General features: G+C 43.3%; 1 protein-coding gene across 1 annotated transcript; it reads left to right on the top strand.

Annotated features, from left to right (window-relative positions):
- Positions 1-3,745: 3,745 nt before the first annotated feature.
- Positions 3,746-13,005, top strand: CLRN3 (clarin 3; the record flags this gene model as incomplete). Its single annotated transcript, XM_082486021.1, has 3 exons — positions 3,746-3,974; positions 10,279-10,458; positions 12,731-13,005. The coding sequence occupies 3 exons, from the start codon at positions 3,746-3,748 to the stop codon at positions 13,003-13,005; spliced, it is 684 nt and encodes a 227-aa protein (XP_082342147.1).
- Between the last annotated feature and the right edge of the window lie 642 nt (positions 13,006-13,647).

Below are 13,647 nucleotides of genomic sequence, written 5' to 3' on the forward strand. Positions count from 1 at the left end.
GCATAAAGAAATCCCTATTTCTGTCACCTCACAGAATTCTGGCTGCAAAGTGACCAGAGAAAAAAAAATCAGTCTCGTATTCTGTATTAGATTTATTTTAATTTGTTTCCATTACAATTTATCCATCTTAGAAGAGGTAGAGACAACATTGGTAATGCACGGCCTGATCCTGCAATGCTGTGCATCCATCTGCCTTGCGTGGACATTTGTCGACTCCTTTTGGGGCCAAGTGCAGCTCAAAAATGTTGCAATCACAGATGCTGAGCTCCTCTGCAATTAGACGTGGAAAATGGGAAACAAAAAGGATGCAGCCCAGAGGGCCAATGGCATCCTGGGGGGCATCAAGCAGAGTGTGGCCAGCAGGTGTCCTCCCCCTCTGCTCTGCCCCGGGGAGGCCACATCTGGAGCACTGTGTCCAGTTCGGGGCTCCCCGGGTCAAGAAGGACAGGGAACTGCAGGAGAGGCCCCAGCAAAGGGCTACGGAGATGAGGAGGGGACTGGAGCATCTCTGTGCTGAGGAGAGGCTGAGGGCCGTGGGGCTGTTCAGTCTGGAGAAGAGAAGGCTGAGGGGGGGTCTCATCAACGCTTATCAATACTGACAGGGCGGGTGCCGGGGGGGGAACAGTCTGTGTGCAGTGGTGCCCCGTGACAGGACAAGAGGGAACGGGCACAAACGTGACCGTGGGCAGTTCCATCTCAACCCGAGGAGGGACTTCTCTCCTGTGGGGGCGGCAGAGCACTGGCACAGCTGCCCAGAGAGGGGGGGGAGTCTCCCCCTCTGGAGCCATTCCAAACCCGCCTGGAGGTGTCCTGTGCCACTGCTGGAGGTGCCCCTGCTCTGGCGGGGGGTGGCACCGGGGGGGCTCCAGAGGGCCCTTCCAGCCCTGACCACTCTGGGATTCTGTGACATCTTTCTGTGATATACAACGGTGTACTGCACAGGTGGTGTCCAAGGAAAATCACAAATATCAGCACAACTGTCTGCCAACACTGCTAAATCATCTTTCTACCTATCAGTTGTTTTTTTAATTGAAAAATTTTAACTAAATGTGGCATTTTTTAAGCCACCAGTAAATGCCGCTAAACATTGTGGTTGGAGCAGAACAAAAACTACTTTGCAGTGGCTTCACCTTGAATTTCCCCGGCTGCTGCTGAGCGCGGCTGAGCGCACTTACCTGGGAGCGAGCCCACGGACCCTGCCTGCCGTCGTGGGGACGTGGTGATGGCATCCCTCGGGAGGTGACGGCATCCCTCGGGGGATGGCATGGCATCCATCCCGAGCTGTGGGCAAAGCAACAAAACACCGTGTGATTTTTTATTTTTTTTTTTTCACGTGTAAGAGCGTGTTTGTAATGTAGAAAAATAAATGTATTTGAAATGTTTGCAAATAAAAGCCTTCATTTTATATTTTCACATATCTGGTCGCTTAGAGCAAACTAACTTGTGTACAAACAGATGTGAAATAGTCGTGTACTCTACCTTTAAAAATGCAGGGCGAGATGAAGTTTTATACAGTAAAGGATTCGCAAATCTCTCTGCTGTCCATCTGAAGGTTATTCCTAATCAGAGTTATTCATTCTTAGAATTTATTTTCATTATTTATTTAAATTATCATTAACGAATCACTCTGATCTTTCAGTGTGACTGGTGTGCGGGGCTGAGTCTGTGTTCGTGGGGGCAGAGCCGTAAGGTGCTGATCGGGAACCATTTTCTCTGAGTCGCAGGAAACCAATCTCTTCTCTTTTCTCTCAAGTGATGAGCTGTGTCATGTCAAACTACAGTTTTCATTACAAGTTATATGATGCCTTTTTAGGTAGCTATGAGAAAGGAAGACACAAGGAATCGTACCATCAGCAGAAAATAGATTAACTTCAAGGTGACAGGGAAGAAAAAGGCAAATTATGGTTTCATTTACAGAGCAATTCCCCCGGCCGCAGGAGAGTTTCAATGATTTGAGCCACAAAAATTTGAGCTGAGTCACCAAAAGCTAAAAATAATTGAATAAGATTGCTTAGGAAGGAACTACAGGCGATCCACTGCAGCTCTTAGTCTCTGTTATTCAGCATTTTTAACGGTGTGGGTGCTCAGTTCTTTTAAATTTGGTTCTTTCAAGTCTGCCAAAGGGGAACCACTGAGCAGCAGCTGAAAATTTATTCCCTCAAATTTAGTCCCACCGAGACAAATATCAATCTTAAACATATATATATAAAACATATTTCATAGGGGACAAGCGGCACAGCTCTTTTGCCTCGGTGTATTAAAAATATCCTTTGACCATAAATACTTAGACTATGCTCTTTGTATGCAACTAAACAGCGAACAGAACTCTTGGATTAATAAACCTGTAGGGGTGGATCAGTCTAACGAGGTTTACCACATAACTGCTACGGTTAAAATTTAACTGCAGTGCTGGACAGAAAACGAGAGGCAGGTCTCCTGTTTCTTATTTCTTTAGAAGGGCTGATTAGCTTCCCTTTGCTCTTCATTGCTTAAACTATATAGTGACTGATTTTTGCTATGTTACATATGTTAAGTACACATATGAAGCATATAAATTATTCATGAATAAAACGTATAATTTCTTAAAAGCAATGACATCAAAAGTATCATTAAAGTCCCATATAATTTGAAAAAAAAAAAAATACGTAAGACCATAGCATCTAAAAGACCAGTTGTACATCTCAGAGATAAAATACATCGATATCAAATGGGATTAGTGCTTTAAAGTTTTGAATTGAGAAATCATAACACTAAAACAATTACAGTATAATATCACCGCGTTACAGAACAGGTATTTTCTCCCCCCAAGATATTCTTTGCCATTTCAAATTCATAAAACTTTAATCTCTCAATGTCTTTGGAGTACAAACAAGTCCAGCTCCAGGAAGACAGCTCAATGGGTTTATTTAGCAGCACTGTTAAAACACACAGGTTAATTAAAAAAACTCCGGATGATCTGGAAGCATGGGTTCAGTATAACATGGGATGATGACATTATAATTAATAGAAATAAAAGCTAATGGAATCTCTTTTACTATATCCTGACATGTTCCTAGTTATTGCGTGAAAATGTATGGAATTCGTTAAGAATTTCAACTCTTTAGAAAATAATCTGTTGACAGTAGGTAGAACCTCCTTACTCCCCCAACAGCCGAGACCAACCCCATCTTCTCACAAAGACCGTAAAGAATTTAAAAGGGGCCTCAAAAGAGACAGTTGGGTGGCTGTTAAGCAAGCTGGGAATTTCAACAGAAAAGCAACATTTTATTAATCTTTACCGTAACAAATTAGGTACAGATTTAGCAAGAATTCTTTCCAGCCTTTCAAGAGAAAAAGCATGAACAAGCCCAGAAATTTTGTCAGGGGGTAAAACCTGTCGCGGGCAGCAGTGAGGCGAGCGGGGAGCGCCGGCCCCGCAGGCGTCAGGCTCCAGAAGATGTCTCCAGAGCCGTGACCCGAAGATCTGCGGATCGCCAAGGCAATCATAAATCATCTGCCAACGATTCCTCCCGGCCTTTGCCAGGCTGGTTGTGTTGTAACTATGGCAACGCCTTTTCCCCAGACCAAAGTTCGATTATTTTACATTTTTATTACCACTGCTGTTTGCTTAAAGTTTACCAGGGTAACCTTCTGCTTACACCGAGAGCATATCCCAGATAGCGAGAAGGAGGAAACGACCTCATGCTAAGCAGGACCAAAGAGAAGAAAATACCCTGAACCGGTGGAAAAATCTCTGTCTGCCAAAATGCCGTCCCAAAAAAAAACAGGCATGTTTGCATCTGCTTTTTTGACCTGTGTTTGCTCTTTCGTGATCATTTGTGTTGTCCTGGCGACCCAGCACTGGATGAGTAGCGATGTTCACTTTTCTGGCACAAACTCCACCGTTACGGTGAGCCTCACCTACGGACTTTTTAGTGGCACCTGCGGACAGTTCGTCAATGCGGGACTTATGATTTCAGAAAAGACTTTCCAAGGTGAGTGGTATTATGCCTGGAAATGGATGGCGGCGTCTTGCTCCCGCAGGTGATGGGCGTAGGAGCCGCGGCTCGTCCTTGTGTTCATCCGTGACGATAATACTTTAAGCGTGGACAAGAATATCTGTAAACCAATCTGGGGATCTAAGTGGTATAAAATAAGACCCCCCAAAAGCATAGAAATGCGTAGCGTTCGTGCCAACAGCAGCTTCTAATTACCTGTGATCTTAGCCTACGCCTTGAAACAAGGGAAAAATACAAAATAGGGACTTTATGTAAAATGTATTTTAATTTTCAGAAGCTTTCAGTGAGGAACAAAAAAGCAACGTTCAATTAGCATTTTGTTAAAGGATTACAAACCTAATTCACCTTCCGGGATTTTTTTTTTTTTTTAATTTCATTATGTTAAATTAATTGTTTGATTTAAAACATTTTGCCACCTCCTATCAGATTAGCATCATCTTTATAGAAGAAGGTTTTATGAGGCTGGTGAAAAGAACCAAACGTGTAAAAAAATAATTTAGATAGATACGGTTTTTATGCCGGTGCTGGACTTACACGTTAATGACATTATTCCTTTTATTTCTTCCTTTAAAAGCACACCATTCCATTTTTAAATGCTATTACCAAACTTAACCCTTTGGTTAGTATTTTCAAACCTTATGTTTGCTCATGTCTTTTTTTCTTTCTTATGCTAGATGGTGAAGTATGAATTACAACATAGCTTGTCATCTTTTATAAGGCCTTTCTTCCCCCACCCAATGCGCAGTTTTCAGGCGACCCCTTGTCATCATAGCTTTCCAAAAAAACACTGAGATGAGCTGTGGAAATAAAGTTATTAGAGTAACAGTTCAGCAAACATCCAGTAGATTCAATTTAAGCTGTATCTTATGTTGATATGCAACAGATCTTAATTTTTGTGCACCTGCAGTTCTTGGTATTTATCCTCAAGGGTAGAATTATTACAGAAGAAAAAAAGAATAAAAACGGGTAAATAATTAAGGAGGACAGAAAAACTGAGAGATAAGGGGGGAGGGATGCTACACGGGAATAAACTAAAGTTTAAAAATAAGGGGAGGAGCAGGAGGGGTTTTACCTAGAGCAGCCTCGGAGAAAGTTAAGACAAGCATGAAAAATCCTGGTACGAGAAGCAAAACGAGCAAAAGCAAAAGAGAAACCAGAAAGTATGCACACCAAGTGTGAACCACAGACTCAGTACTGTTTTCACGCAGTTCAGCAAAGATTTACCTAACTTTATGCAAAAGCAGCTCTACTGATGTGAAGAAAATCATTCCCAAAGCCCAAAGGTAGATAAGCGTGAAAGCTGTTGCAAGGATCACGAATTTGCGCTGATTTTATATATCTTGCTGTCTCACTGAGTTCAGAGCAATAACGCTGATATACCCGTGCGAAAGGAGCCAGTCAAAAGAAAACTAAGGAAAATTTGGAAGAGCAGGAGTAGATCAACCAATTTTGAGACATAACTCACACTTTAAGATTTATTCTTTTTTTTCTATTTTGGTAGGCTGTTGTAAGATGTCCCATCCCAGGGAAGCCACCAAGGTAGAGCACAGCAGACCGAAGGTGGTTCCCATCTCCTAGCTCTTTCCCACCTGAATTTAGTACAGCAATTGTATCTGTACAATCAGGCACCCAAATTACCCCAGTGGCAAAGCTATAGCACGCAAGCCAGTTCACGTTACGACAACGATATCGGCACGAACAACCTGACCGCAGCAGTGTTCCCGTCAAAGCCTGCAGCTCCTGTTGAGATCAGGACATCACAAATGCAAAATCACAAGTCATTCACACCAGTTTGTTTGCGGTCGTATCAGAATAATCAAAGCAATTTTTAAAAGAGTAGATATGCATTTATAAAAACAGATTATATACGCCTGTATCTGCCCACGCCAGTTGGCTCAAGCCCCAGACCTCGCGCCATGCGCGCAGACGCGCTGATTTTAATAGGGCTCCGTGCGAAACCAGGAGTCCACCCGTGGAGAGCTGATTGCAGGGCGAGGACGCGGTCTGGCAGGAATTCGGGGCACACGTCTCACCTTTGTTTGCACAGCAGCTAACACAACCCAATCCCAGGGACTGGGCGCTCCCGGCATATAGATTTTAATTCCAGTTAATGACAAGCACTCACAGAACACTTGTGTCAGTAAAGGGTTTCAGCTCTTGCCATAGCCTACGTGCATTTTGGTGGTGGTGGTGGTTTCCCCCCCACCAGATTGAGGGGTTTGTGCTTATCATTTACAAAATCCCATCTCAATTTTCACATTTAAGCCATTTAGGGATGAACAAAACGAGGGAGCTTCAGGACTTGCCTTCAACAGCTGCGGAAAGAAAGTCATGCTTTATGAATAGTCTAAATATGGATTTGCCCACGTCCCTCGCTAGTTCATTGGGCACATATCCAAGATGAAAGGGACTGATTTGCAATTAATTTTTAGGCTCTATGCTAGGCATGATCGTCACATTTTATATTAAGCATGATTCTGTACATTCTTGAAATAGAAGAAATACTTCACAGAATTGCATACATACTATTTTTAAATTCAAATAATCGGGTCCTCCTAAGACAGTAGATGTCTTTTGTTTGATGATATCGTTAAGTAAATGGATTGCCTGTGCTTTGGAGGAATGGAGTGCTGTGCTTTCTCCACTCTAAGGTTTCACATAGCAGTAAGAGGAGCTATAAGCATCCTTTTAAGTCACAGTGTGATGTGTTGCTTAGCGAGCGTGGCCTGGCTGGGGGTCTCTGCCGTGCACCCTGAGTGCGTTTCTCAAATGGCATTGTCATATTTGGCTGTGAGATGAAGAGAACGGCAATCGTGAAAGAGTAAATCAAAGATGATAGCCTGGGGATGCGGAGTACTTGTTAGCAGTAGCCCGCGTTGGCTTCTATTCATGGCCAAACAAAAGCAGATTATCAACAGCCTTTACAAAGGCCGTAACTTACACTTTTGGAAACCACAACATTAAAAGAAATTTCCGAGTGTAAAGATAAAAGACAAACAAAGGAATACGGTTTCTGCACGTGTACAGTGCGTGGAGTGCCTGGTCGGGGTGGCCTCTTTAACAGACTGCCACGAATGACCTTAATAGAGCCATAAATCAATACGGCTCCTTGGGAGGCTCTGGGCATGAGCAGCACGATCGGGCAGAACGTAATAACTTAAGTCCTTAGACTTATGTAGTAACTTAGACTTAATGTAATAACTTAAGTCCTTAGAGTCTTCATTAGCCGTTTTAATGATTTGTCTTAGAAAGGAACCACTTATGAATACAATAGCCTGTAAAAGGGGTTGTTTACAGCTTTGCTTGTTTCAAAGTCAAACACCTGAAAACTGCGAGCAAGGTGCAGGAAGAGGCACGGCCAAAGAGTCCTGTAAAATCAGGATTTGTCTGACTACTGGCAACCAGGAAGGCCAACAGCACACGAGGAAGTCTTTGAAATCTGCTGTAGCAGAGAGGAATCGATTCATTTTCTGACTTTTAAAATACATGTCAAATGCTTGGAAAGCGCTGGAACTTCATCACTGTTATCATCAGTTTCCAGATGTGCTATGGGATCTCCTGGAAAGTAGAAAGCTAGGTTGAACTCCACTTTGGTTTTTTTGTTTGTTTGGTGGTGAATGTTCTTTTTTTTTTTTTTTTAATGAATATATCATTATGTGTTGTAAATGATCATAGACCTCATAAAAGCTGCCAGATAAGCAAGCTTAGAAAAGACCTCCAACCTCTCAGCTAGACGTCATTCACGCTCAGGTCAGTAAAAGTTCAGGAAACTCTATCTGACATACAAGAGTTACAGATGAAAAAAAAAAAAAAAGATACAGAAAATTAAGGAGAGACCTGGTGAAGGCAAAAACCTCTGCTTTTGTTCTGGAAACAGGTTATTTTACACTGATGCAGAGGTTATCCAGCTGTGGGTTACTATCGATCCCATTCTAGGAGATGAGTAACTGTAGGTTCCTTCGCTTTGCACAGACTGCTTTATTTCGGAAAAAAAAATCTGCTGTCATGAAAACAGCATTTTATTTAAAGCCTTTAGTCTCGTGCTGTTGCAGGCGGGCTTAACAACGGGCAGAGTCTGACAAAATGACATCCCCTAAACCGCGGCTCACTGTCAGAGATAAACAAGGTCGATTAGGGGGTGCAATAGCTGCAGCCAGTGAATCCTGCAGATGGTCTGAGTGACCAAATTAAGTCAGGCTGCCGGAGGGAAATTACACAAACCTGTCTGATTCGGCTCCAAACTTATTTCTTGAACTAGGCAATGTCCAAGCAGGACGGCTGCTTCAGTGCAAGGGCATGGTACAGCTCACTTCCATTTGTTGAGTGATGTCTCCTGAATGCCTGTCTTTCCTAGTCTTTAAGGAGAATTGCTTAAATTTGCATCTATTTCCATAACGCATCCTTACCTGCCATTTCCTCAAACACAAATTATTTTCCACCAGGAATATTATATAATTGAGAGAGAAGATCTCCTTTTCATTTATTTCCAATAGCTCTTCTGTTTGTTATGAGTGTTTATTTTCTTTTTATGGGGTTTCTACTATTTTTTGTTGATATTTTTACTGCTATGATGTCTCCAATTTATGCACTAACTGAATACTTTGCCATAATGGTTTTGTATTAAAAGCAGCATCAAAAGGAAGTTTTCCTGCAGATGGCTGTCTACCACAACACCCATTTGAATAGAGCTTCAGAACATTGTTCTCTTATTTGCTATAGGGCAAGGCAGCTATGGGCACATTATAGTGGCCTTTTCCATCTTTAAATTGAAAGACGGAAAATAAAATATTTCCAGGCAACTATACTGCAATTGCACTTTAAGCATATTGCCTTCACATTTACGTCTCTTAATATCGGCAACACGTCAAATAACTAGAAGGATTACTAGAACTAGAAGGGGGCCTACAGGAGAGCTGGGGAGGGACTTTTTACAAGGGCATGGAGTGATAGGGTGAGGGGGAATGGCTTCAAAGTGGAAGAGGGGAGATTGAGATGAGATATGAGGAAGAAATTTTTAGCTACGAGGGTGGTGAGCCCCTGGCGCAGGGTGCCCCGAGAAGCTGTGGCTGCCCCATCCCTGGAGGTGCTCAAGGCCCGGTTGGACGGGGCTGGGAGCAACCTGGGCTGGGGGGAGGTGGCCCTGCCCAGGGCAGGGGGTGGGACTGAATGGTCTTCAAGGTCCCTTCCAACCCAAACCATTCTGATTCTATGACTTAGGCAAAACGAATAAGACTGATGACAGTCCTGGAGGGGCTGACGATACGTGCCCAAGTACACATGGCCAGCCATGCGTGTAGCTACAGAGACTGCACCAGGCAACAAGCTACCTGTACAAACTGTAGTAAGCTGGAGCGAAAAGGAGAGGTGCCAGGATGCTCAATGCTAAGATACGTGATTCCTTGACACGTGGCCTCAGGAGCGGAGACCCTGAGCGCGGCAGCCCGAGAGCAGGGCTGAGCTGGCAGCTGAGAGCCCACGTTCCCCCCTCGCCAGGCCCAGGGCCGCCAGCCGTGAGCATGAAGCACAGGCCCTTGGGAGCCACAGCACCCCCTGTGCCTGGTCCTCCTGGTGAAAACAAAGCAGGAGTTGCTCCTTGCTTCCAAAAGAATCTCCACCAATATATTTTTTCTGTTGGACTTGGCAAGAGACAGATCCACTCAGGGTATGAACGCCACCTCAATGGCAAACCATGCCTCGGCTGTCCACCAATGACCATGCTCAGTTACGTTCGTCCTACAAATGCACCTGACCCTTCCAGGCTAACAGCTTTACTGGACTTTTAGAAGCTGACCCCCTTGTCAGATTTATTTCATATGTGGGGGATTGCTGCTGTATTAAAAGGAAATAATCTACAATTGGTCCCAAGTTTTAAATCGGGCATCTGTAGCAGTTGCCAGGTATCTTGGGAATGACGGGCAGAGGAACACCTAGTTTTCTGATCTGATTTAGGCATAAAATTTCCATCTGGCCTTGTCAAGGGGAAATATTTACAGAATATTTACAGTTTACTACACAACCCAATGACCTGGAAGTTTGCGTGCCTGCAGGACTAGCAGAGACGGACTTACTTCAAGCTAACGTACCTTCATCCCAGCTTGGGTTTGGGTCTGTGTGCCGTGTCCAAACCCACTGTTTCTTCTACATCCCCATCCTTACAGATCAGCCAGATCTCTGGTTATTAGATTTTAATTACAACCATGGCAGTAAGCGATGAGGTCGTCCGAGCCCCCCGGACTGTGCTGGCAGGGCCGGGTATCAATGCTGAGCCGCTCTCTTTCAGTTGCGGATAACCTGAGCGACACCAGGGCGAAAGGCACGATCGTTGCAGTTATCGTGATTCTGGTTCTCAGTTTACTGACTTCCCTTCTGAGTTCTGGATTTACCTGCACTAACGCTGTCAGTAATCCCTACCAGACATTTTTGGGACCCACTGGAGTCTACACCTGGAATTCCTTAAGCGGTGAGTAACGCGTCCCGTGCCCAACGCTTTCTGCCCACCATGCAGATGAATACTGTTTTCCCATTGATACCAAAATTAAGAAATATATATCTATAAAAGGCAACACTTGAAAAAGCATTCTGTTTGGTTGGTATTGGTTTTTAGGTGTGTCTGCTGGAATACCTGGAACCTATCTTTTAAGTACCAGTAAAATAGCATTATTTACTTGGAGTAAAGCATCAATCAGTAGGAGTCTGGATTCACTGGCAGCAAAAACAGACGTGAAAAAGCCCCAACAGGTGTAGCATCATTTCATGCATGATGCACATCGAGAAGAACAGAGAAAGCTGACAAATACAGAACGAGAACGTAACAGAAAAGTACGCACTGAATGTGACTACAGTGCAATTTGTAACCTCTTTAAGACCTTATGTCACTATTTTATGGTATTTGTAGCATATTTGTTGCTGGGTTACCTACATACCAAATTATGCCTCTAAGGCCTAATCTATAGGATGTTCTCTAGCTTCATTTCTGAAAAATGTGCTGAATTGAGTACATCCACAACTGCATTAACACGGGGGGCAGCAGTTAGGAGGACTGAGTGACGGCAAAAATTATTTCCTTCTCTAAAAAACACTTTTACACATCAAAATAGGTTTTAACATTCCCTAAGCAGAAAAAAAAAAAAAAAAAAAGCCACAAAAGGTGTAAATGCTGAGTTGTTAGAGATGTGAACTCTGGCAAACAGCTCCCTCGAGGTGTAATCCCTCGTTCACCTGGTAGGCTTGAGCCCGGCTGCTCCTAGCGCACCTTCCTACCCTCTTTGGCTTGCTATGGTAATGACTTCAGCTCTCACACTCAATTTGTCTCAAGAGGATTATGAGTTCCTCTAATACTAGGTTTGCACTCAGAAAATTTTCTTTAAAGACATCTGATTACAGAGTACTTCAGCTTTGGCATTTTGTCCTTCAAAAGCTCTGCAGGTCCAAAGATGCTCCACTGGTGGAGCGGGAGTTTGCTCTCCCTCGAGCCATGTACCATGAGCTGCCTTTCCCCAAATCAGACCTTGGTGGAAAGGGATTCCTAGATATAAATGTAGTCTTAATCATAGCGAGGACAGGTGGGGGTGTGAAACCCGCCTTTTTTCCTCCAGCCGTGGCTAACACAGCGTACAAAGATAAATGCTGAAACAGCCGTGGATTCCTTGAAACACAGGAAGAAAAGGGAGCAAAAGCCGAGGTTAGCCGATTATTCAACTTTTGAGACAAGCAGATCGTTGTCTCATCACATGAGAAAGTTGTTCGTTTCCTGAGCCCATCAGCCAGAATCTGCAAGCTTGGACCTGAAATGAAAGGACCGTGGGCTTGCCAAAATAAATACTAGTGAGAAAGTAAACCCTCGTGTTGACCGAAAATTGTGGTTACTTTTTACAGCCCTGTAAGTGCTATGACCTGGAAGTCTATTTTGCCACGGGCATATTTTTATGAAAAATCATGTCTCATTTGCTGCATGAATGTATCTTGAAGGTTCCTAATTCTTCTACCAGATGGCCGGAAAGTCCAGTGTCCTCCTGCAAAAAACCTCAACCTGTTTCAGCGGGAACACGTGTAGGATGGTATACCTAGAGGAAAGGAATAGAAATATTTTCACCCATGTTCAGAGATTATACCTCTGTTAGCACTATGAAAGCAGAGATGTAAAAGCATTATTTAGCTAAATGCCAAAGTAACAGAGCTCCACTTATATTTAGAATGTTATAGGAAATAGAGATCTAGTAAGACATCTCATTTTGGCTCTTCAGAGACATGGAATAATTTGGGTTGGAAAGAACACAGGGTCTCAGAGTCTAAGCTCTTGAGCAAAGCTGGGCCAACCCTGAATGCAGACCAGGTTGCTCAGGGTTTTATCCGCTTGTGGTACTACACACCCCATGAATTTGGGCTCATATCAAATAGTCATTCTGCAAACCACCAAAGGGGTGAATCCATTATGCTCATCAGCACTAAATTCAGGGAAAAAAAAAATACAATTAATGGCCTTATCTAAGAATAGTTGGTGAGAATCCATTAATTTTAGCAGAAAATACAGTTGCCAATGTCAAAACACCTAGCAGATACTATTAGGTGTAAAGAATAATTCTTTAAATGCCCTTATATTTTACTGATTGAAAATATTAGATTAATCTTTTCCCTAGTCCAGGTATTCTATCCAATTTAAGTAGACTATTTACAAGTAGCTACATAAATAGTACTACAGTTTCACCTCTAACATTTTTATTTATATTTTCTAGCAATCTTCATACTTATAGCCATGATACTTTTTCCTGTGAACATAGAAGAAAACGGCCTGTCTTTAGAATTGGCCCGTGGATGTTTTTCTATTTCACAGACACATCTCAAATCTGAACACACTTACGGATATTCATATTGGATCATGCTGCTCATCATTTTTCTGAACATTACCTCTATCATCATCATATATTTCTATGACCACGCAAGATATTCTAAGAAGAAAGAACAGGAAAGACCCATTGAAAATGCACCAAAAGACGTCATTCTGTTTTAAGGATACCACTGAAGAGTCGGTGTAAAGAAAAATGACTATTTAATATGGACAATCCTGGCTGATCATTTCTATTCAAATTGAAGCTGTGTGTATAGTTCAATTAACAAAATAGCCTATTTTGTCTTCAAAGTAATTTGATTTTACCTTTATGTCTTAGTGCAATACAAGTTTCCATTGGTAAATGTGCTGCCTAAACACCTCTGAGTAGATATAGCCCCAAGTTCATGATGCCAGCACCGTCCCATGGGAATGGACCTCATGTACCTGATGGCTCTGCTCTTCCCCAGAGGGATCGCTGTGAAAACACGCTCCCAGAAGGGTTCCTCCTCTCCGTACCACCACCCTTCCAAGAGGACTGCTGCCCTCTTGCCCACGCAGCGCAGAGGGGCTGGTTCCTGCCTCCTGCTTTCTGGATTTTCTGGACCATAGGACAGACCCCGTGGTGGCTGCCCCAGCTTTCCACAGGGGTGCACCAACACCAGCACCTATGAATGCGTTTCTGCTTCGCCCTTTGGGTCTGAATGGGAAGATCAGAGACATTGTTTTGGTTGTGTGTGTGTAAGTTTGGATCTCAAGGGGCAGAAATTGGAATAGACTGCCCAGGGAGGTGGTTGAGTCCCCATCCCTGGGTGTGTTTAAGAG

The sequence above is a fragment of the Vanellus vanellus genome, assembly GCF_965231255.1.
Source record: "Vanellus vanellus genome assembly, chromosome: 7".
Lineage (NCBI taxonomy): Eukaryota > Metazoa > Chordata > Aves > Charadriiformes > Charadriidae > Vanellus > Vanellus vanellus.